This window comes from Lissotriton helveticus, chromosome 9, assembly GCF_964261635.1.
Source record: "Lissotriton helveticus chromosome 9, aLisHel1.1, whole genome shotgun sequence".
NCBI classification, from domain to species: Eukaryota; Metazoa; Chordata; class Amphibia; order Caudata; family Salamandridae; genus Lissotriton; species Lissotriton helveticus.
Genome location: NC_136070.1, coordinates 1,047,755,561 through 1,047,781,800, shown reverse-complemented (window position 1 = coordinate 1,047,781,800; position 26,240 = coordinate 1,047,755,561). Strand labels below are relative to the sequence as shown.

General features: G+C 41.7%; 1 protein-coding gene across 5 annotated transcripts in view; it reads right to left on the bottom strand.

Moving 5' to 3' along the window:
• ATP2B2 (ATPase plasma membrane Ca2+ transporting 2) overlaps positions 1–26,240 on the bottom strand; it is a 1,528,737-nt gene that overhangs the window by 925,375 nt on the left and 577,122 nt on the right. For all 5 annotated transcript variants that reach the window (XM_078661398.1, XM_078661399.1, XM_078661400.1 and 2 more), the window contains exon 3: positions 5,973–6,452. In XM_078661398.1, the coding sequence (XP_078517524.1) occupies positions 5,973–6,171 (199 nt within the window). In that variant the 5' untranslated portion in view covers positions 6,172–6,452. The remainder of the gene's footprint in view (positions 1–5,972; positions 6,453–26,240) is intronic.

Genomic DNA, 26,240 nt, shown 5'->3' with positions numbered 1-26,240 from the left:
CACGCATGCTTGGTAAAGCCATACATGGTAAAGATCACACCCCAGCCCCCCTGTCATGAACCCTAAACACCAGCCCTCAGCACTGCAATCCCCACGCACTAAACACTACCTAGACCCCCCGCCCTGGGCCATAAAAAATGTCCCCTAGCCCTGAAATTCACCCGACCGCAATAAACTGCCCGACCTCTGCCCCTCCCCCTCGCCCTGTACCCTAAAGCGGCCCACAACTCAAAAAAACTACCTCAACTCCTGCCCTGAGCCCTAAAATGGTCCCCAGGCCAAAACAACTACCCTGACCATTGTCTCTCACCATGAGGCCAAAAATCGCCCCAGGTCCCAAAAATTCGCCGACTGCAGCCCTAGGCCCGAAAAAAGGCCCCCATCCCAAAAAATGACCCTGATCCCTGTCCCCCGCCCTGAGCCCTAAAACGGCCCCCAGGCCAAAAAACTACGCCGACTCTAGCCCCCCTGCTCTGAGTACTAAAATGGCCCCCAGCCCTGAAAACTGCCCCTTCCCCCACCGCCCTAAGCCCTAAAACTAACCCCTGAAAACTACCCCTCCCCCTGAACACTACCCCCCACGCTTGACTTACCAAGCTGTGTCCCAATCTTTCCTCTTCTGATCCTTCAGTTCCTTTCCCTTACCATCCGGTCTCTGGAACTAGACCGCTGACTGCCTTAACCACACATGCGTGGTTCAGACATATGCGTTATTAAAGCAAGCAGTGTTACGCTTGCGTGGTAACTGCACGTGTGGCTTAGCCTGCGTAATTAATGCTGTTTTCCATCACACTCTACTTTGACCATAACGTCAGTGCCTGGATATATTTGATTTTGTGCCTTCAAAACAGGATCACGTCGCTGTTTTCAATGCATGAGGATCACGTTTTCTACCCCAGTACCTTGAGTGGGCATGATTGGCAAGCATGCTTTCCTGATACAGAAATGTATTAAATATTCAGTTGCCTGAATGTTAGAATTTACAATGCTAAGCTTCACAATTTATGGCAGACCATCTAAAATCATATAGGAATGAAAGAAAAATAACTAATACAAGTCTTATATGCATGATTAAAAGAACTTTGAAAATGGGTCTTCAGATCAGCAGAAAACAAAAATTCTTAACAGTGAAATTGTTATGACCTTAAGCATATCAAATCCATGGACTGCGTCAACTGACCTTCTTACTTTGGCAAAAGATAGGCTAAACTGCCACACTGCTCCCAGTGTTAATTAGGTCCTCTCACTGCTATGCTATTACACTGCCCTATTCCACAAAACTATACATATAGGGCCCGATGTAGGTAGGATTGATTTACCGATTCTTAATTACTGAATTTTACCGATTCTGTAATTTAGAATCGGTAAATCTGAGGGGTGAGTATGTAGGTATTCCAGATGTGCTGGAATACCGAATCGGAGAAATTCGGTATTTACCGATTCGGTAAATACCGATCGGTAATGCCCATTCATTCCTATGGGCTTCGAAGCCCATAGGAATGAATGGGCATTACCGATTCGGTATTTACCGAATCGGTAAATACCGAATTTCACAAGGGTGCAGGGGGTGTCACTTTGACACCCTCTGGCCCCCCCAAAACAGGCTCGGGTGCCATGTGGCAGGCAGACATGCCCCAAGGGCAGGTCTGCCTGTCATATGGCACAGGTGTGCATGCACACATGTGCATGCACACCGGAATCGGTATTTTACCATCAAATTGGATTTGATGGTAAAATACCGATTTTGTAAGGCTTGTGGACTCAGAAGAGTCCCACCTACATCTCAAATTTACCGAATCGGTAAAAATACCGATTCGGTATTTTACAGAATCGGTAAATTTACCGATCGGTAAATTTACTGATTCTGTAAAATTAAGGGCCCTACATACCATTTCTGAAATACCGGTCGGTAACGGCCGAAAATACCGATTTTCGGCCGTTACCGACCGACCTACATCGGGCCCATAGTTTTGTTAATGCATGCTCTTGGTAAACAGTCTTTCACATAAAATCACTACCCTCATTCGTGAAAAATACTTCTCACTCTCTGCAATTCAGGCACTCCCGCGCCTACTATGGGCTGCAGTTCAAAGAGAAGTTTTCTGATTAATCTTGCTTGCCTCTTGGTGTATTTTATCATACCCCTCATAAAGCTTCAATTTCCTCCAGTCATTCAATGTCCACGTGCTATAAATTCCAAATTGAATACTTTGAGATTCAACCACGTACCATCTTGGAACCTGCTTGTAACTTTTTCTTTTTGTGGTCACCAAGCCCAAGGATAATACTTTAGATGAGACCTCTCAGGTGATGTGGAAAGTGAAGATATTATTCAACAGAGGGGAGCATTGAGCTTAAAAAAGTTGTGCATTCTTCGTTCATCTCACTAACCACTGGTACAACTTTCGATCCACATTATTGGCCGAAGCCCATCAGCACCAGAATTCAAATGTAGCAGAAATGTCCCAAGGCCTTGACAATAAATGATGCCTCTACAATCTAAAACCGTTTTTGTGATACTGCTGTGCATGAATGCTGTGTCATATTTGTCACTATGTTTCAGAGCAGATGCCTAACCACATTTATGACACCCTGTTTTTCACATTCAGACACCTTGCAGCCTTACTCATCAGCTCATTCCTGCAATCCTTTGGACAAGGCAATGTATGTAAAACCTGTAATTATCTTTCATCAGCAACATTTTTATGCTATTCTCTCAAATTGATTTTACGCAATATTTGCTAGGGCATGATTATGGAAACCTGTGGCAGTCACACATTTCAAAGACCGACTCAGCAATCAGACGTATATATTTTCTCTAGAGTAAACTTCGAAAGTGCGGATTCACTTGCTATCTTCATTTTAATAATTTTCTTCACAGGGAGAATGAGAAACCTGTTCCTGTACAACCTGAACATTGAGTGTTCCCCACCCATTCCTCACTGGAAATGCATTAATTTCTGTACTTGAGAAAAGTTTGTTCCAACATTCCCAGGGTGGAAAGGTGCCGAAGGAGTTTGAATACCATTCCCCACATCATAGGTATGTTTTTTAATGTTACCTTTAATTTTATCTGTAACCTCGATAGTGTGAACTTATGCTATATAGTTTCTGGCTATGTTTCTTATGCCATCCAAAGAAGGAAAAAGCTCCTATACCTGGATGTTTTAAGATACGAAAATGAGTAGAAAAAGATGTCATACCCTTAACAGTGATTGATGTGCTGTGTTTTGTATATTTAATCTGTCTATGTCCTGAGCCCATTCTGCATGAACTTTAGTCATACATTTTTAAATAGGAATGTTTTATTAAGGTTTGTGTATTATTTTATTTGTGTGACTCTTTTATGAATATATTTTTTATCGGAATAAAGATTTGTTGTTGTTGTTGAGTGTGTTTGCTTGTATGTGCAAGCCCTGTCTTAGGCATTTCCACCTTGGAATACCTGAACCCACCCATGTAAATTAATTAACTTACTTTGAAATCTTTGTGTGAGTAAATCCTTTAGTGGATGAAGCAACTTTTGCAGACTGAAAATTGGTTTGGCTCATGCAAAAAAGCCTATTTAGATATATTCCCATATCAATCCAAATTTATACAATAACATGATCTCTTTGGCTGATAGAAATGTATTTGATCGGACTCAAGTCCGCCCGACTTCGTAATTAGGGCTGTAATATTTTGTGCACCATCAATGTGAGCAACACAAATTACAAAACTTAGAAATAGTGACTCATCATTTGTCAAATAAACTTCAACATTAAGTTCTAAAATATTGGCCAGATAGTCCTCTCTCAATGACAGTAATAGCTACCCTGAGAAAAATCATTGCACCGTATGAATATTTTCATTTGTCAGTGCTTTAATTATTCAGTTACTGAATTGTGGATTTCTTCATTGGTATTAACGTGAAAGCCTCCTAAATTAAATGAATTAGGAGTATGATATCGTGCAATTTATGTGCAAATTGTAACAATCATATAGCTAAAGAAATCAGATGTTACTCATCATCTAAACAAAAAAAAAGAGTTTTTTCAAAATGTTTTCGTCCCTTTACATTTCACTCACATTAAGACTTTCTTCATTTTAAACGCACATCCATTTAACAGCAAGCCTTTTTTGTTAAGAGTTATCTGGTTAAACAACATTTACTTATAGGTGTTGTTTTGGTGTTTAGTAGCGTTCTCTCAAAATATAAAATATCAGGATCTATTGCAGTTGCTTGGTGTGATCGGGTTACTTTCTAAGGTAAAGCCCATAGAATACACGATGTTTAGAAATAATGTAAGCATTCACTATCTAATAAAATATTTTTCTCAGCTCAGTTTTGATTGCAGTGGCTGAACAATTAACAGCCATCCCAACAACCCTAAATTTCAACTGCGAAGTTTTTATTAAGAAAACAACTTGAAATAAACTGATGATCACAGGTGGCACAACCGATAACCACATATTTTAATTCTCTATTTAACAAGACTTCATTCAATAACTATGGAAATGTCTGTGTGTGTGTGGGGGGGGGGGGGTTAAAAGCCTTGACCCTTAGCTAGAGATTCACACTGCATACCAATTCACTATGGAATTCGACTTAAAAATGGGTCATATAAGGGAGAACTATAGCAAACAAATAGTCCCATAGAAGCAAAATGGATATGTTTTGAAAGAATTTAAATGGGTATTTAATTGGAGCGGTTTATTCAACATCAACTTTCTTCTAGATTCATTCGAGTCACTATTGCTTCGGGTTAGCTGGAATAGTCAGGGGAAGGGCAGAGGGATGAGACAAATCATCCAATGGGTCAAAGGGGAAGAAAGCTCCAATAGTGATTTAGGAGACCAGGGATTACTTCTACCTAGAGGCACAATGGGAGAGATTGGTGATGAGGCTAGAATGGGGTGGAGGAGAAAGACAAGACACATTGTGGGATGAGGAAGTTGACTCTAATAGTTATTTGGCAACCAGAAGTGGTCGAGGTAGGTTGTCCTGGTGAGTACGGAAAAAGTGACCATACAGATGGCTATAGAGAGGAATGTGACGAGGGAAATGAGGAGAAACAGGTCCACTGAAGGGAGAATGGACATTAATCTAGGAAGAAGCATAAAATATTTTACGTGTATAAAAGAGAAAGTACTTATGCATCAAATTGCCTACATTGCACTGGTGCTGGCAATGCTGCACTTGTGTCAGACAGTTTAGTGTAACCATTAGTTCAAAACTGGTGCAAAACAGCTTGTTACCAGTGCAAAATTGAGGGCACTCATTCAGTGTATATGATCTAGCTCATGATAAGGGGTTGGAAAAGGACTGACAAACCTGATACTGTTAACCAAGTGATAGACAGCGAAGTCAAATACAAGTGTGTTGAGCTATTATCTGTCTTGAGAGCTCACATCAACTCTGGCTATGCTTTCACTACCTTATACAGAGAGTACAATAGGCACTGTTGGCAAACAACAATATATGCAGATGTAATTTTCAATACTTCTACCAATGTTCTCCAAGTTGAATTAGCCTAGAAAATATTTTCAGTTCATAACTTCTCTCCATCTCTCACTAAAACTAGCTATAGCCCTCTCGCCCCCTCATCATCACTGTCTTGCTGTGTCCCTCAGTCTTCCTTCTTCTGCTTATTCATAAACCATGCTTCATATTGCATTTTGGAATTTATTTAATTAAATATTCTATTTAAAAAACAATTTGATGAACCGATTACCATTAGTAGCAAAATCCTCATGACAATTTTAAACACAACAACATAACAATCTAATTTCCAATTGTATAAAAAACAAATTTACACGACAACAAGTAATATCATACTGACTTGAAACACAAAACAGAAGACTGGTAGTCTGCAAAGCATTATGGTTAAAAATGGCATCCGTATTAAGGAAAACCCAGTGTAGGCCTCACTTGTCCCTTGATTGATAACACGGTGTAAATCTATGGAAACATATATTTACAGAACACTTACCTTCTGTAGGGGAGGTCTTCAAATGCCGGCACAACCCTTCTGTGTCCCCAAAGTGCTCTTTGATTTTGACCACTCCCTCCATTCCCCGAAGCTCCATGAGCGAGCGGAGCTCATCCAGCGAGCACCCAAACTCGCCGGCATGGTTGGCCTCGTTTCTTTGGTTCTTTGCGTAGAAATCGCTGTTCGTAATGTCGCCCATTGCAGCTCTCGTTATTGCTCTGATAAGTCGAAGAAAGGATGCTTCGGATAAAGTGCTTGAACGTCGGGATCAAAATCCAAACTCAAATTCCAGCCAAAGGAATGAAAAAGATCCCAAATGACTTCAGATGAGCTCAGAGGAGCTTTGATGGCCAAGATGTCCACGGTGTGGTGGCACGTTGAGGGAAGGACTCTTTCAAGGCTGCAGGCCAGCTCCAACCCAATTACCTCTTCCCATTATGCTGCATGTGGACATCTACATGGTCTTCGCTTCTGCAGGACCTTTGGAAATAAACACAGAGGAAAGAAAGGTTACAATGGCCGTCCCCCGCTGACCTTACCAAGATGTCCTTTAATCCACTTACTACAGAGCCTTTGATAGCAGAACTCAGAGACAGAAAACAAAGATTGTGGCTGCACCTTAAGACGCCGCGCGCGCTCATCGCCACAGCTGATCCCATAGATTGTGATAGCGCCTGCTGCGTGCACACACGAGGCTCTTTTCCAGCAATAGCCGTGTTGCCTACTTTGATCAAGTCCCAAGAGCAGCAGCTAAATGAGATGGCTCATGAATATTAATGAGGGAGCCATTAGTCCAGCAGCCTGGATGTGCCTCCGGTTTGAGCGCTCCCTGGTTCACATTGCTGTATCAATCTTTTAACTGACAAGAGTACAAGGAACGGGCAACTCCTACGTAATAAAAATTAATTGAAGCCTATTACTTATGCCTTCATCCATTATGAAAGCATTTTTATTCCTTCGGTAAAAGAAGACTGAAATCAAGAAAAAAACGGAAACATTTTCTTGACGCGGTTCGGACAGATCTGTCAGTCGGGCATCCTTGTCAGCTGAGAAAGGGAAGCCAGATAAATAAACGGTGTTAACGTCCCGAGCTCTGCCGCGAACACCCAGTCACCGGGTAATGAGAGCCGCTGCCAGCGTGCTCCCGTTAAACACCCACGCTCCACCGGGAAATGGAGGCGCGGCAGACCTGGGAGCCTGCGACTGCGGCTAATTATGGCTCTGCTTTGGTGCAAAGCATCTACCTTTTTTTCCCCCTTAAAATTCATTTCTGCTTCATAAAAAAAGACGCCTGTGTGGTATGCTGATTTGTTCCTGAATTGGTAAAAAAATAAGAAGGTAAAATTGCCAATATTGCACAAAATTCAGTGTGTTGTTTCATGAATTAAGAATGAGTCAAAAAGTGATCCCTGGATGAAGTATTCATGCAGGACAGCTTCCCAGGAGGTTACACGTTTCAGCTCCACCCTGAGTATGTTCAGGTGAAGGGATACATAAATGATGCACCTGTCAAGGATATCACATTAGCCAAACAGAAGGAGAACTGGTCTGAAAGAAAGTAGTATGGTGGCTACAATGTGCTCTTTCAAAGGAAGGCAAGAGTCTTATGTCTTTGTTTACTGCTTTGTCTTTTTTTCTCGGCAATCTTGACTTTTCTATCTATTTCTGTATTGCACAGGAGCCATATGAGCACAATGAGGGTTTTTGTAAATTTTGCGTTCCAGCCCTAGGTATTACAAAATGCTCCACTTCTGGAATACCAGTTGTATAGTTGCACATCGTAAATGTATGCAATTTTCAAGGGGGCTTGCCCTCTTTGGTATAGGAGCTTGGCCCCATGCAAGCGAGGGAACACATTTGCCAGTGCATCTGCACTGTAATACCGATGTGGGCACAGGAGAAAACAGATTGCTGTGAGCTGAATGAGAAGTGGCACAGTTAGTGTACCACCCACTCTGAGGGCACCTTGTGGGAGAATTACAGAGGAATCATCCACACGCAGGTGAGGGCACACATTGCACCATCTGCATATGGAATCACTGCCCCCTCTTTGACATCAGGCCTGATTCACTGCACTGAAAGATGGGAATTGATCTTAAAACCCTGTTATGAAGCCTGTGCTCGAACTTGTAACATCACATTTATGTAGTAATACAGTGCAAATGCCCAGTTTGTACTGGATCCACCAGCGTGGGGTGCAACCCCACAGATCTGGAATGTGCTCTGCATGACCCCAGGAGTGATGGCTAAAATGTGAATTAGAAAGCTAAGCCACATAACAGCAATTTTAAGAAAAAAGCTGATTTGAGAATTTATGGTACTGACGGGATGCAATCGTAAATATGTGTTTCGCCATAAAGGTATAGTGTATGCAAGGTATGTCAAACTCAATTAGGAGTTACAAAGTACTCCTGGGGCAGTAAGTTGACACCCGTAAACACCAGTACTGTGCAGTAATACCCCACCAGTATCATGCAACTGCAGTTAAATCTCACACAATGAGGAATAGCTGTATAGACCCGGATTTACTGAGTGGGATGCACCATGATAGTCCCTTTTCTATGGGAAGAAACACTTACAATTACCACCAGTTTTGACAAGGTGGTAAATGTGAGTGGGGGCTGATGCAGAGTGGAGAGTGGTGGAAGGGAGTGAGGGAAAGGGAAGGCAAGGACATTGCTTGGCATTGAGAAACATTACATTCGCTCACTGTGCCTTCAAAGCGGTAGAGCGGTGTAGACCCTGGGGGTGAGGGGCAGGGGAATACATTTCCCTCAGATTGTGGGGTGGGGTACACAGTGAATAATACCCACACCACCCTGGTTTTGAAGTGTAAACTGAAAATTAAACATTGGCAGGTAGAACGTGTCTCTCTGAAGCCATGCTGCCCGCACATCGTCGAAGGCTGCCTAAAGCGCTCTAACAAGAGGAGCAAATTCTGAGGGGGGCTCTATGACCTGTTTGTTTAGTTATTTATTTAATTATGACCATTGAGGAGTTGAGCCTGCCCTTAAAATCATTCTGTTTGTCAAGTCAGACAGACCCAGCAGGGGATGGGAAGACATGATATAATATGCTGGCGTGGCTGTTTTGAAAATTAAAACGATTTTAGGAGAGGCTCAACACCTCAATGGCCACTATTAAATAATCAGCACAAAATAGAGAAGTTTCTAAGACCCCACATAGGTTTCTGCTCTTTAAGGAGCAGCTTGTGAAGTGCCCCATAATTTCAGGAATGAATGCTTGGTTACTCTACTTGATCTTTAGTGTAATTTCAAACAGGAAGGCACACCTTTCAAACTGATGATGGCACACATGCATAATATACATGTGTATATAGTGTGAGTTTGCTTTATGGTGAGAAACGTGTATTTATTGAACTCCATATACTAACACTAATGGAATAGCAATAATTGAATAACTGAACACAGAGCACTGACCTTACTGGAAGAGAGAAGGATGTGGCTCTACAGTGTCTGACCCGCACAATGTGCAACAATGAATCCTGAGCTGGAATCCCTGCTTTCCCACTTTACCAACTTTTGAGATCCATAGCTTATAACTTTACTTCATGATCAATTAACCTTATATTTGAAGAGCATACGGAAGAACTTTAGTACACTGAACAATCGTCTACTCATTACTGATCAAAGCAGAATTCCATAAGGGAATTCCATTCCACTCGAATTGGAATCAGTGGTCTCAGAAAGCAAATGGGATATGTCAATTTCTATTCACTTTATTAGTGATTCCTCTGCCCTACATTTTGAAGAGACCTCCTATTATTGCATCCTAAATCTTCTCCACACCAGCTTTTGCTTTGAATTTTATTTTACTATTCTTTTTACAGAGTTGAACGGATGCTATCAGTTCAGGTTCGATTGAAATTCATAATTAAAAGTAGTAAAATGCAATTGGAAGAATTCATTGTAGAAGATGACAAAACCTGAAAGCTTATTTGGATTTCTGATCCCTTTTGTAGGGAGTACTAGGACGAATACATTTATGGTAACATACATGGTCTCTTTGCATGCGAATAATAGGTGTTATTGCTATTCAAATTTACCATACTAAATATATTCATTTTATGATGAAAGGCGGATTCTGCCCATATGGCGTTCAATTCTATGCTTTACAGGTCCCAGGTTGCTGATCAGCTCAATCTGCTACATATTGTATTCATGTAAAGTTTATGACTTCATGTTTGTTAACACATTTTTGGAAAGAGGTAAAGAGTCATATTATTGGAGGAGCGAATATGTTTCTCTTGATTTATTGATGCAGGGACTCGAAATAAGTCCCTTTGTTCTTAATTACACCTTCATGTATTGGACATGCAATCTTTCTGTTTCCTTTATTGGTCTTCTTTGAAAGATGGTACCTTTTAGGACAATATACTTTAATTATGAAACAAACTGCATGTGCAACAGTTGTTTTGGTTAGATAAGCAGATGGATGAACATTATGTTTAGTACATCTCCGGCTTAATCACATTTTGCTCAGTTAGGTGTGATCCATCTAATCATATTTTATGACAAAAGTTTTGGAGACTGATTCTGAATGTGTATGTAAATAGGTGTCCGCCTACCTTGGGAGCATATTTATTATTTATGGGTGTCAAAGTGTCGAATGATGCTAAGTCTGCCTTATCATTCACTGACACAAGATGATTTTGAAAGATAAAGATATACTGTTATTAGCTTGAGTAGTTTTTTCAGACTCTTTTTTTGGTAAGAATTATGAAAAATATAGGAGCAATATTTACAGGTTACCATAGATAGCAATGCTAGCCCCGACTCTGCCTCTGGTTCAGTAAAAGCATGTTAAGCAGGGCCCTCAGAGCACATGGTGTGTAGTTCAACTCCATTGCAGAATGCACTATAATGTGTCAGTATTGTATAGTCATTCAGAAAGCTGCCTAGCCAGATGGAAACAATAGAAAAACCAAAAGGAGTCCAGATGTAGAGCAAGGGGCCCATTAATGAGTTCGTACCTATTTCCACTCCAGTTTCAGGTTTTCCTACAGGGATAGAAAGCCATGCCCTGTTAGTGTAATGCTTATTCTGACACAGACGGAAGCGGAAGCCCAGCAAAGCATACTAACATGGAGGGACAAAATATCCAAAGATAAGTGCATATAGGGAGGTATAGATTTTCTATTCCTAAATCCACATCTACGTACCTTGAAGATATACGTACCGCATGGGTAGATATATGTGGAGTTCGGTATAGAAAATCTGGAATTACTTATCTTTTGATATTTTATTTTCGATAATCTGTCACCGATATTCTGGTACGAATAGTGTTGATTCAATATTTAGGGGGCCCACCATTTTACATACAGGAAGAACATGATAGTCATTTTAGAAGTGCAACAGAAAACGTTAGAATACTAGTATATACTAATGACTACATAAATGTTGATGTCTGATAATTTGCTTCAACAGAGATGGGAAAGTGCAATCTGCATAAGGTAGGTAGTACCTGGGTGAATTTGTAACAGTTCATGTGTATCAAAGAGTAAGAAAGAATCCATTGTGACATTCATGCTTGTATTAAGCAGAGAGTTCTGCTTCGTAGAAGGGAACAGCAAATCCTTCACAACTGCAATCACCGATATTTAAAGCTATGTACCAGACAGCCTGTAATATTGTGATTGTTTTCTGCCCATATCAATTTCCTGCCTTTGTCCTGCATGATATTTACTCTATTATGATTGCTGTGTTACCTGCCACACAATACAGTTGGAGCCTGAAGAAGGAATGCCTGGAACGCGATAACCTGCATTACTTTGTTTCACTTACAGTCTAACCACCAAGAACAAGCCCCTGCATGTAGCACAGTTGATGATGATGGTAATCTGAATTTATAAAATTGCACAGCTACCTCATGGACTTTAAACTAAAGTCTGACATTAGAGAGTTTTTTCAGCAAAGAGATATGATTTAGTGTTCCTTCATAGGCTCTGCTGTGGCAACGTTCTTCCAGAGAACAGGTCTTATGCTCTCTCAAATGCACCGCAGCATGGTATTACTCCCAGGTGCAAGGTCTTCTCAGGTGCTGCCACGTTTGTCTTCTGGGGATGATATAGGAGAATGACTTCTTGATGTACATTTAATTTTCTTCCAGGTCACTTCTACCTAGAAGTATAAAAGGAGCCATAGCTGACATTTAAGGGCATATTTACGAGCCCCTTTGCATCACTTTTGAACCACGCAATGTGTTGCAAGAGCGACTCAAATTAAAAATGAAATTTATAAAGCCATGCAAGACCACCTTGCATGGCCCTGAATGGCCTCATAAATCTTGAGTAATCCAACACAGCACAAATTCCTGTGTTGCATTACTCTGCTCCAGGGAGGCGTTTCGATGGGCATTGCGTGGGTGTTCCCATACAACATCCATGGATTTTCAGGCATTCCCAGATTTACCAGAAGTGGTAGACCCTGAAATGTGCCACAAACCTACATTTCCGCAGGTGAGGCATAATGAGGAGAAATATGTTAATTTCTCCTTGTTTTTTCTTTTTTCTAAGTGCTCTGCACTCTACAGCAAGCATAGAAAAAGAAAACATCCTCAGGGGATTGTTCTTGTGCAAGAAGGTGTCATTTATTGCACAAAACAATGCTCCTTACAATGCAGGTACCCATGTACCACGGTGCTAGGGTGCCTATATTGGTGCTAGGCAGCCAAAAGGGAAAAAGGCAGGAATACACCATGTTGACTTAAATATGGTGCATTACTTTCAATGTCACGCAGTACAGCAAGGTTTCTTGCTGCACTGCATGACTTTCCCATAAATATGGCTGTTAGTGTATTGCAACTCTGCTGTGACAATCCTGATTGCATGGATCCCTTTGGATTGGTGTGCCATTATTCAGCTATTTTGTCACCTTGCCTAAACTTTGTTCTAAACATTTTTCCTACACCTTACAGAAAATGATTCAGTTTCTCTTTTCTACTCCTGGAATATTTGTGTGTTAACTCCAGGTTTTCATATTGGTGAATTAAACTGCATGGTTTTTGTGATAAAAGTCCTGAATATCAATCATTTTAATGCCTGCACTTAATATTGCTGCCTTCCCAAACATTGCACACATGGGTAAGGCACTTCGAGGATGAGCCTAAACCCCTTCTTCCTGGCTAAGGTAGAGAACCAGGACACCGTAGGGTGCCAAAGGATAGCACCTTTGAAATCATGCTTTGTCTATGTCCTTCTCTAACTTTTTTGCATGTATTATGTGAACATTTAAAGCAATGTTTAAGTCCATAATGGTATACTTGCACATTTGAGATTAAGCCTAAGAAATTGAGGCTGTGTCTTGAGATCAGAGTTTGTGTATGCATTAGTGTACTCTGACATAGGGAATTTGAGGCTTGTCTGGACATGTGAAGTTATGGCTGCTCATCTGGTGTTTATGCCTGGGAATGCGGGCCTCTTCATCCAAAGCTGTGACTGGGCATATACTTTTAAGTATCTGAGTTTGTGTGGGGGTGATTCTGCCTGAGAACAGAATGTTTACGATTGTCAGGTCAGTTTGGGGTAGTGCCTGGTATTGAGATTGTGTCTGAGCAAGATAAACTATTTCCAAGCATTTAAGAATACCCGGCCACATGTAGTGGTGACTGTGATGGTTAGTTGGGTCATGTGATAAATACGCTTATGTGTGTGTTTGTGTGTGTGTGTGTGTATTATATATATAAATATATATATCTCCATCCAAAGTTTCGCACCACTTGGAAAGGGCCACACAGGTGAGCTATCCCATCCTTTTTGAGAGCGTGCAGCGGGTGAGACAGCATCTGTGCAAAAACATATTTCGTCTGACTGCTCTTCAGTGATTCATCTTTACTGGCTGGTGAACAAGGGCGTAAGCCAGAAACGAGCTAAGCCGAAATATGTTTTTGCACAGATGCGGTCTCACCCGCTGCACACTCTCAAAAAGGATCGTATAGCCACCTCTGTGGCCTTTTCCAAATGGTGCGAAACTTTGGATGGATTTGTAAACTGCCAGCCCGGTCGTGGAGGGGGTCCGCTGCTGTAACAAGGAGGATCGTGAGCCACGCATGACACGAGGTATCCAAGACTGGTGGGGCACCTTTTGAGACTTTGGTAATGGCAGTGTTGTGATTCACGGACTTTGATGCAAACCCACTGGGGTCGATTTAATTTGTTATAAATCAGGGGTGAATAAATGGAACCCACAAAGGTAATACAAGAGCACTACAAGGAACATTATGCCTTGAGACCTGTAAGGGTGGGGCTCAATTTAAATAAAATGGTGACTGCTCTTCCGTGATTCATCTTTACTGGCTGGTGAACAAGGGCGTAAGCCAGAAACGCGTTCAGTTGAAACATGTTTTTGTTCAGATGCTGTCTCACCCTCTGCACGCTCTCAAAAGGGATGGTATAGCTCACCTGTGTGGCCCTTTCCAAAAGGTGCGAAACTTTGGATGGATTTGTAAACGACTTGCCTGGTCGTGGAGGGGGCCAGCTGCTGTAACAAGGCGGATCGTGAGCCATGCATGACACATGGTATCCAAGACTGGTGGGTCACCTTTTGAGACTTTGGTAATGGCAGTGTTGTGATTCACGGACTTTGATTCAAACCCACTGGGGTCGTTTTAATTTGTTATACATCAGGGATGAATAACAGGGAACCCTCAGAGGTAATAAGAGAGCACTACAAGGAACATATTGCCTTGAGGCCTGTAGGGCGGGGCTCAATTTAAATAAAATGGTGACTGCTCTTCCGTGATTTATCTTTACTCGCTGGTGAACAAGGGCGTAAGCCAGAAACGCGTTCAGCCGAAATATGTTTTTGCACTGATGCTGTCTCACCCGCTGCACGCTCTCAAAAGGGATGCTTTAGCTCACCTGTGTGGCCCTTTCGTTTCCAAATGGTGCGAAACTTTGGATGGATTTGTAAACGGCCTGCCCGGTCGTGGAGGGGGCCCACTGCTGTAACAAGGCAGAACGTGAGCCACGCATGACACGTGGTATCCAAGACGGGTGGGTCACCTTTTGAGACTTTGGTAATGGCAGTGTTGTGATTCACGGACTTTGATGCAAACCCACTGGGGTCGTTTTCATTTGTTATAAATCAGGGTTGAATAACACGGAACCCACAGAGGTAATACGAGAGCACTACAAGGAACATATTGCCTTGATGCCTGTAGGGGCGGGGCTCAATTTAAATAAAATGGTGACTGCTCTTCCGTGATTCATCTTTACTGGCTTGTGAACAAGGGCGTAAGCCAGAAACGCGTTCAGCCGAAATATGTTTTTGCACAGATGCTGTCTCACCCGCTGCACACTCTCAATAAGGATGGTATAGCTCACCTGTGTGGACCTTTCCAAATGGTACGAAACTTTGAATGGATTTGTAAATGGCCTGCCAGGTCGTGGAGGGGGCCCACTGCTGTAACAAGGCAGATCATGAGCCACGCATGACACGTGGTGTCCAAGACAGGTGGGTCACCTTTTGAGACTTTGGTAATGGCAGTGTTGTGATTCACGGACTTTGATGCAGACCCACTGGAGTCGTTTTAATTTGTTATAAATCAGAGGTGAATAACACGGAACCCACAGAGGTAATACGAGAGCACTACAAGGAACATAATGCCTTGAGGCCTGTGGGGGCGGGGCACAATTTAAATGAAATGGTGAATGCTCTTCCGTGATTCATCTTTATTGGCAGGTGAACAATGGCGTAAGCCAGAAACGCGTTCAGCCGAAATATGTTTTTGCACTGATGCTGTCTCACCCGCTGCATGCTCGCAAAAAGGATGGTATAGCTCACCTGTGTGGCCCTTTCCAAATGGTGCGCAACTTTGGATGGATTTGTGAATGGCCTGCCCGGTCGTGGAGGGGACCCGCTGCTGTAACAAGGTGGATCGTGAGCCACGCATGACACGTGGTATCCAAGATTGGTGGGTCACCTTTTGAGACTTTGGTAATGGCAGTGTTGTGATTCAAGGACTTTGATGCAAACCCACTAGGGTCGTTTTAATTTGTTATAATCAGGGGTGAATAACACACGGAACCCACAGAGGTAATACCAGAGCACTACAAGGAACATAATGCCTTGAGGCCTGTAGGGGCGGGGCTCAATTTAAATAAAATGGAGACTGCTCTTCCGTGATTCATCTTTACTGGCTGGTGAACAAAGGCGTAAGCCAGAAACGCGTTCAGCCAAAATATGTTTTGGCACAGATGCTGTCTCACCCGCTGCACGCTCTCATAAAAAGGATGGTATAGCTCACCTGTGTGGCCCTTTCCAAAGGGTGCGAACATTTGGATGGATATACATATATATATATATATATATATATATATATATATTTATATATATATACATATACATATATATATATATATATATATATATATAAATATATATATATATATATATATATATATATATATATATATATATATATATATATATATATATATATATATAACGCTCCAAATCCTTTCAAGCTCTCCAGAAAGAACAAAACAGCACTCGAAGATGGAGGTTTCAACACGCTCAGATTTTATTCAGCGGAGGGGTGCACACAGACGCGTTTCGGCGGTCTGCCTTCGTCAGTGTGTGATGCACTGTGTTTACTCCCGACATTGTTTTAAACATTTTTTGTGTTGTTCACTCCCACATTCAATAAGGCATAGACATCAACAAGGGGACTCACACCATGCATGGAATAGCGGCGGCCATCTTACAATGTTTGTTTTTTGTACCGCTGATTAACAACAAACAAAACAAAATAGCATAGTAGCATAAATGTTCAAGCCCACAGATGGGCAGCCACCTTATTCTGCACATGGTATATCATTTATAATGATCTTAAGAGAGACAAAAACATATAGCCGTGGATCGGCTAATGTCCCCTAATAAAGTAGATAGTCAAAATGTTTATAACCAACATAAAAGACTTCCAATTCAACAACATTGTGATAGGAAAGACTTGTGAATGAAATGCGGGATTTATATAATAGGATGCATCGCATGCAGCAACGAAGATCATGTAAGAATATTTCTAAACTGTGATTCACATTTCATTTTAAAGATCAATCTATAAATATATATATATATATATCTGGAAATATGCAATGGCATTATGTTTATTTAAAGGAATGGTTCCATGCAATGTATTGCATTTTTTCTACTAACTGAAAGAAGTATATAAATATCTTAGGACAGGTAATGACTGCCCACTCACTTAAGGTTACACTATTTTATCCAAGCCTGAATCTGCAAAGAATCTCTCTTACCATCCATATATTCATGAAAGTAAAAACAAACTTTATGATTATCTGCACGAAAATATTAGGACAACCTTAAAAAACAACTGAAAAGAGCACAATCTGAAAGACTGGTAGAGATCAGAGTTAAATTTGATACCCTTTCACCGAAATTCCCCATCCTTATAGCAGCACTCTAACATGTTGAAAGAAAGATGTAGAACACAAAACTACGGTTATATTTTAAAAAATGAGCTTTTTTTAATTCACTCAACTTTTGAGAAGAACGATCAATATATGTACTTTTCCCTAACATTATTTATGCAAAGCACATGAAAGATGATCAGTGAGCCCTGCATACACACTAAGGGCTTGATAGCACCTGCTGCAAGACCACCAAACCCGTAGTCTGACCACCCGCTGGATTCCGAGTTCAATCCGGCGCGGTAGGACGTGCTGCAGTGGTGCCTTTCTAAGGCTCAAAGGAGAGCCAAAGAATGGCAGAGCCACAGCATGTTCCTGCACAGGGAGAAATGCACCATTTCGTGCATTTCTTCCTGTGCAAGAACTAGTGGTGTAAACATGCAGGGGGGCACAACATGTTCCTCCCTGCATGCACCTCCCCTGCACAGAGTCACAAGGTCCCCTGAGTTTCCTCACCACCACCCTTTCCATGTCAGGCTCACAGCCGTGGATAGGGTCGCAGTGAGGCAACTCACAACATGCTCGGCGGTGCCGCATCTTCACCACCAGCATTTTGCAGCTTCAGACAGCTGCACCACTGCCATGGGAATCATGATCCCTGGCAGTTTTGACAGTCCTGTGGTGGTCCCGCCACCACACTTACAATATGGCATAGCGCAGACTGCCACCAAGTCTCATGGGGCACCAAACTCATAATCAGGCCCTAAGATATAATTCACAACAATGAAAACAGGGTTGTGCAGATAAGAGAAATATGACGCTGGAAAGTCGTAGATGGACCAAAGTTTCATCTTCAGATGACTGTCACTACTTTACAGACTGAGGGCACCATACTTTACCTGGATCCCTAAAATATTGCCACACCGAAACTAACACAAAACGTTCCACTTGCAAGTAATCTACAGTTAAAATGCACTTTCCTAGTTTGGAACTACTGTAACTATTGGTCAGTTGTTACCCCATGGAAAACGTCACCTTTTTAAGAGATGTTTCATAAATGTTGGTTCTAGTTACTGATGTTCTCGTAATGCCCAATGAACATAGTACAGTACTGCACATGTGCACATGTTAATAACATATGAAATTGAATGAAACAACAATGTGTATGACTATGTAATGTGTGGCTAAAGCATAATTATACATACATACACTGTTCTCGTGCTCTGTGAAAATACGGCATCTAAATGATGGGTGTGACGCTAATCACGCTTTGGAAAGCTTCTGTCATTATGTCATTCCTGAATGAACGGTCCTGGCAACGCATCCACAATACTATTGATCACACTCTGCTTGCATTATCCATTCTGAAGACATGGAGGAGAAAAGAGCACAGTGACCTTGGCCATAAAGGGTATGAAGAACTCTGTTGATGTGGCTTCTCGTTTTCTTTCCCATTAATCATCGTAACTGTAAAGTATTCTTTACAACTGCTAACCTTGCCTCAAGTCGTAACCTTACAGCGCATCATGCCTGTGTACTTCAGAGACATGCAGGAAGCACAGGTGACCCGATTAACCCTTTGGGGTGTCTCTTAATGTAATGTTAAAGAACATTAGTGAAGAATGTAAGATTTCTGATGTCAATACCAGGACTTCTTAAGCTTCGCTTGCATTGTCTGAAGTGGTTGACTCAGTGCTTTATTTGTAAGGGGCGAATGAGGGAATGAAAAGTCAAAGAGATTTCATATTGGCAATCAGACAGCACAATACATTTGTGGTATTTCTGACCGCAAATTCACTTCTTTTTAGGCAGCATGTGCACTTACATATGAAAAATATTTTGTGATTTGATAAAATGTATCAATTTTAATTAACATCTTTTTAAAGTTTTGGCTGATCAAAAATGTAAACCGGAGCGTCATTTAAGTGTGACAGGATCACCTTATAACAATAATGTAATAGGAGCTACTTGTCTTCACTGAAAGCAATTCTGAGCTAACAATATTAATGATGTAATAGGGATCATATCGGACAATATTGCAAAATTACCACCAGTGATCACCTCAGTGATTCAGGACGGTTGCCAGCAACAACGTAAAAAGGCTTTGTCAACGTGGAATTCCTTTACATGGGTAATACATAACAGCCATTGCTGAAATGCCCTGGGCATCAATGTAATGTTATCTATATATATAAAAACGAATGTATGTCTGTTTGTCTGTCTGTCTGTTTGTCCTGTATGCATTAATCCACCATTCATCCGATCGCCATGAAACTTTGGGAAGTTGTTAAGTACACTCCTGCGAAGGTTTCTGGCATACATTTTTTAAAAATATTGCCCCCCCAGGGCCCTCAGAATCTTTTGAATACTGATGTACGCACCAGACGGAAAACCAACAAATTGTGTATCCACAAGCACTCGAATAAATAAAGAGAATTAAAACACCATTCATCTGATCGCCAGGAAACTTTGGGAAGTTGTTGAGTACACTCCCGCAAAGGTTTCTGGCATAAATGTTTTTAAAATATCGGCCCACAGGACCCTCATAATCTTTCGAATACTAATGTACGCACCAGGCGGAAAAACAAAAAAGCGTGTATCCACAAGCACTCGAAAAAATAAATAGAATTAAAACACCATTCATCCGATCGCCAGGAAACTCTGGAAAGTTGTTGAGTACACTCCCGTGAAGGTTTCTGGCATAAAATGTTTTTAAATATTGGCTCCCCAGGGCCCTCATAATCTTTCGAATACTGATGTACGCACCAGATGGAAAAACAAAAAATTGTGTATCCACAAGCACTTAAATAAATAAATAGAATTAAAGCGACACTTTGAAATGTTTTCCATATTAAAATAAATACGTTTCAATAAAAATGACACAATGTAAATTGTATGTTATCATAACGAGTTTCCTTGAATTTCCTTTCTTCGGAGATCGCAGCAACGCGCGACGGGTAAGCTAGTTAGTAATAAGCTTCCCCCATCTCAACATGAATTATCATTAAAATATCAGCTTTAAATACATTTTGGAAACTTAACCCTTTTTCTTCAAAGATCAGAATATCAGTTTTGAAAATACACACACCTTCGACTCAGAAACACACTTTTAAATTCTGGAATACATATAATAATTCAACCGAGCAAAATCTTTATAATTTAAGTAGGCTGAGCTGCACCCAGGAAAGTTACTTACAGGGAGATGCAGAGCTACCAGTAGATCACAAACTACTCATTGGAGAAGCCTTCATTAGGACTACACTTAGGAGGAAAACGTCACAATGAGTGAAACACCTTCCAAAAAAAGGAATTACCTGCTACTCATGCAAGACGTGCTGCTACTTTTTTCATCACTTGAAAAGAAAAAAGAATCTAAATTTCAAGTCAACCATAACTCTACTGACATTGTTGAGGACATAATCATCTCAATAGTTAACCCTTGACCAAAAACAAGCCATAAATTATGTTCAATTTCATAACTTAACTTCTAATGGCATATTTGAGAAACAGAGCGAGCATATTGCCTCAAGCACAGTGTATGAATTGCTGTTATGAAAATTTAGCATGCACCTAAATTAGACGCCAATTTATAGAGTAGTAATTCCGTAGCTTGTTCTATTCACTTAACATATTGTTTGCTAGGTGAATTTTTCTAATGTCTAGCAAGATCAGTAAGGTTTATCAATTAATCATCAATCAGGTAATAAAATAATGCTAAAATTAAAAATGCCCTCTCTTCTTCAGCAAATTGCCATTCCTACATGCATCAAACTGGGCTCACCATTTCCTTGGTGTTTTCTAGGATTTTCAGTACTTAAATATAGGTCATCTATCCCACTCCATGGCCCAACAATCTCGAGGGCTCTCTGGAAATTTTGAGTGGCGGAGTTCAGAAATTACACAGTTACATCGTTCTTTGCAATTCCAAAATAAAATCTCACCGGGTAGTAAGTAGTGAGCAATATCAAACTCAATAAGACAGATGTCGGGCATCTGGAAACTGTCATAATAAAGTAGGATTTAAATCACATTGGAAGTGTTCACACATTCCACTTTTAAAGGCAAATGGTATGTTTCTTTGTAATTTTGAAAATATTTTTCATATTGCTTGCACTCTAAAAAGAAAAAAATGTGTACGTTTCATGATGGTTTGGATTTTCTGCTTCACTGTCAGACCTCGCCAATAGTTCCTTGTTGTTTGAGAGGTTATCTGTCAATATATCTGTCTTTCAGCCCTTATTCTAAAACATTGGAGAACATGGACATCATTTAGGGGTTGCTAGGGATTGTGGCTGTGACTCCTGGCTTGCCCTTTGTGACCCCGTGCACTGCCTTTGCAACTCTTGACCTCAAAGGTGGCAAATTTAATGCCAGGAACACAGGGGCAGCTCGTTCTTTTGGCTGTTGATTGAAGCACCAATTTCCTTGTTTTCAGTCAGTTTTGTTTATTACACTAACAGCTACAACTACTACATTATTCACTATTAGTGTAGTATAGTTAGCTGGAATATGACCCTATCTGGCAGCTGAGGTAAATACAAATTATTTCAAATGTATGTTGTGTGCGTGCTCATGGGTGAGAATGAATGTAGAAAACAATGGGAGAGCAATGGAAGGGAGGGGTGCGTCCGTGTCCCCTGTGTAATGTATATTAAACAATGACAGACAAACCCAAACTTTGTATGGTACTATCACTGGTAGGCAGTGTTTGGGACCCACTGGGTTTGTTAAAAGACACCTCACACACCAACCTGGTTGGTGTCATGCTCCATCATTGGGGTCCCAACCGGGTGGCCGAATGCCCCCTGGTTGTGCTATGACACCTGGTTACAACGGAGCTGGTGTGGTGCACAAATGTAATGTGGTGTGAATTAAAAATATCTCTGAGAATCCTTGCCTCTTCGTATTTATTATTGGCAGCTCAGGATGTAGTTAAAAAGTCTGTGTGATGCAACTAAAAATGAATTAATTATCTTGTAGTTGGCTATGTGGTGGGTCTACATGTTTCAGCCTGCAGGGGTATGTAGGAGGGCCTTTCTTCAGGACCGTGAAAATAAATCAGTGGCAAAAGATGTGGTGCCACGTGAAAAGTGAAAACAGTAAAATGTGTACCTACACACGCGCTAAGGTTAAGTGTTGCAATTGGTGTGTTTTCTTAGGATTAGGTTTTTGGCAGTCTCGGTGATATGACAAACACTGCAATTCCCTCATGGTTAATGACCTGTGATGCTTGGGAGCCCCCAAGCATTAAGAACTGTGCTTGCTGGTCTTAGTGAATGTCTTGGTCTTGTAGATACTAGGGTGTCTTTTATGGATTTTGCCCTCTTGTTGCAGAGGAGCGGTGGTTCCCAATCAAGGTTGCCTGTCTTCAGTATGTGCCAATTTTTCCGGACGATCTGATAGACTTTGTTGGAAACTGTGTTGTAAGTTGTCACACATGTGAGTGGCATCGGGGTGGGGGCTCCTGTCTGGGTTTCAATGAGTGCTTCGCGGTTTTGGTTTCTGGCCCTCTTGTTTGCTTTATTTGTGATGTGTTTCATAACAATGCTATGCCTTCTAAGCAATAAAGCTGCGGCACCTTTGCTGCATGTATCATGCGCACTATAGATATATATGTATTTCTATTTGCAGGTACCATCACCAGGCAGGTCAATTGGGATGACCATAGCACCTAAGATTGCATGTTATGTTGCTTAACTGCATCATCTGTTCGTCATAACTATGTATGTATATATGTCCTGTGATGTGGTCTTTCCCCACAGGTAATTGCAGTCCACACACCTTAGCGCGGGTGTAGGGACTCATTTTACTGTTTTCACTTTTCACGTGGCACCACATTTTTTGCCACTCACTTATTTTCACGGTCCTGAAGAAAACCCCTTCTACCTACCACTGTGGGCTGAAACATGTAGACCCACCACATAGCCAACTACAATATAATTAATTATTTTTTAGTTGCATCACACATACTTTATAACTATATCCTGAGCCGCAAATAATAACTACGAAGAGGCAAGGATTCTCAGAGATATATTTAATTCACACCACATCACATTTCTGCACCACACCAGCTCCGCTGTAATCAGGCGTCATAGCACAACCGGGGGGCATTCCGCCACCCAGTTTGGACCCCAATGATGAAGCATGACACCAACCAGGTTGGTGTTTGAGGGGGTCTTTTAACAAACCCAGCGGGTCCCAAATACTGCCGACCAGTGATAGTACCACACTTAGGGGCTGATTATGATGGCGGACAGACCTGAGTCCGTCCGCCACCATAGAGTAGGAGGGACCATCCGCAGGGGCAGCGGCGGTCCCTCCGTGCAAATTAGGATGTGACCGCCACCCTGGCGGTCACATCCTGTATTTTTAACAACATTGCGGCAGGTGCTGCTTGAAGCAGCACCCGCCGCAATGTTAAAAATGTAAGTTGTGCATTTGCATGCACAAAGCGGCAGGCACCGCGCGGTGCCTGCCGCTTTGTGCACGCAAATGCAGGAAGGGGTACCATAGGTACCCACCATGTGCATCCTCCACCCCCCCTTCACCCAGGGGGCCCGTAACGGGCCCTCGAAGTAAAGGTCATATGCTTTTCCACGGAGGAAAAGCCGCCGCGGAAAAGCATACATCCTTCACCATCCTAATATGGCTGGCGGTGTCTGATAGACAGCCCAGCCATGTTAGTGCTTTTCCGCCGCGGACGGGAGGCGACCACGGCGGAAAAGCTGCGGACTGAAAAGCGATCCCCCAGCCATCCTAATCTGGCAGGGGTCTTTTTCAGTCCGCTTTATTTTCCCGCATCCTCCGGGCCGGCGGTGGCTTCCGCCAGCCCGGAGGACGCGGGAAAACCGCCATCATAATCGGCCCCCTAGTTTGCGTTCATCCATCATTGTTTAATATGGGTGAGAATGTCCATATGTAAGACAGAGTGTGTGTATGAGTAAATGTGTGTGTCTGTGTAAGCATGTGTGTTTGAGTGAAGGTATAATGGCATGTGCTGTTACTCCCACTACCCCTAACATTTTGGTGAATTGACGTCCATGTTCGGTGTCTCACCTGGAATCAAGCAGGACTGCTCGTTTAGATTAGGAATTTGCCACGTCAGGATCTTTGAGGTGAGGTTTAAAACTACCCATATCATTGGCCCTCTGGTTCAGAAAACACATTCCAGTAGCTTTTAGTTTAGTGTTATCTGATCTAAAGGAAGTCCCCCACAAGAGTGTTTCTATACCTCATAAAGACTGTTGAAATGTCAGACACAACTTAAATTCAAACTCATGCTGCAGGACAGAAACATATGATTCTTTCAGTGAGCGATTTAAATTACACTTTGCTTGGCTCCCAGAGACAGTTTTGGGTTCCCTACTGAAGGATGTAAGGCTTGGAACTGATGGTGACAACAGCTGTGTTCTTTAATGTTTTTACAATGAGTTTTAACAATAAATAAAGATACTTGGGGGCACATTAGGATCGGAAAACGGGACCGCCCGCCTCAAGGGCGGGGGTCCCGGGGGTGCCATTAGGATGTGCCCGCCACAGTGGCGGGCACATCCTGTATTTTCAGCATTGTGGCGGGCGGTGCTCTCTGCACCGCCCGCAAACAAAGCATAATATGCATTGCAGCATTTGCATAATGAAAGCGGCAGGCACCGCGCGGTGCCTGCCGCTTTCATTATGCAAATGCAGGGGGGTACCATAGGTACCCCCCTGTGTGCACCCCCCTAATGTGCTTCACTCGGGCCCCCAGAGTGAAGTCCGCCTGCCTTTCCGTGGCGGCATTGCCGCCACAGAAAGGCATTGATAAATGACCATTATAATGTGGCTGGAGGTGTCTGATAGACACCACCACCATGTTATCCCGGCAAGGCGACCGGGGCGGAAAACAGGCGGGCGGTGTTTCCCACCACTGCGGTCCCCTCCGCCATCGTAATATGGCGGGGGGGAATACAGGAAAGGATGGCGGGCGGATTGCCCCCGCCAGGCTGGCGGTGGCTACCGCCAGCCTGGCGGGGGCAGTCCGCCCGCCATCCTAATGGACCCCTTGGTGTGCCACCAACACACGCACTTTGGACTCCAGTCTTCTGTTTTGGAGTGTCAATCCCACATTTATTCCTTGAAAAAATTGTTAATTGATCCTCCTTCTCTTCATTGTTCTCTGGCCCCATTGTGATGTATTCTTGGGCTCCACATGGCTATTATCTTTCTCACCATGCATTCTTTAGGTGTTAGGTGTCCATTTTATGGGGATGTGTGAGGGTGTAATTTATCTATATTAACTCAGCCCTAAAAACTGATATTGTCATATTATTATTAATAGCAATAAGACAAAATAACAACAAATATAACAAAAACATATACCAAATACATAAAATATAAAATTACAAAATATTATTTCAAAAAATATAAATAAATAAAAACATACAAATTATTTAATTTTATAAAAAAATAAAAAACATTTAACCCCATATGTTAACAAGCCTAACTAAGCAACTATGGACAAAGTATTATATCTTTAAGGGTTCTGATTTACTATTGCCACTGCAGTCTTAGTTACAGTAGGGAAAGTGTTGGATTTTGTAGGGATCAAATTTACTATTCACTCTCAAATGCAAGCAGATGTAGGGAAAGTATTATATTTTGGAGCGGTCAAATGTACTATTCCTACTTCAATACAATCTAAGGAACATTAAGAAATGCGTTGGACTTTAAAGGGGTGAGATTTACTATTCCCAATCATACTGTTTTTTAATAACACATTTAGCGATAGAATAAAAAGAAGTGAAAAACATATTGGAAATATTAAATGTATCCACAAAATATAAAACAAATAAAAAACATTAAAAAAATCGAAATTATATATTACAATTTCTTTTAAA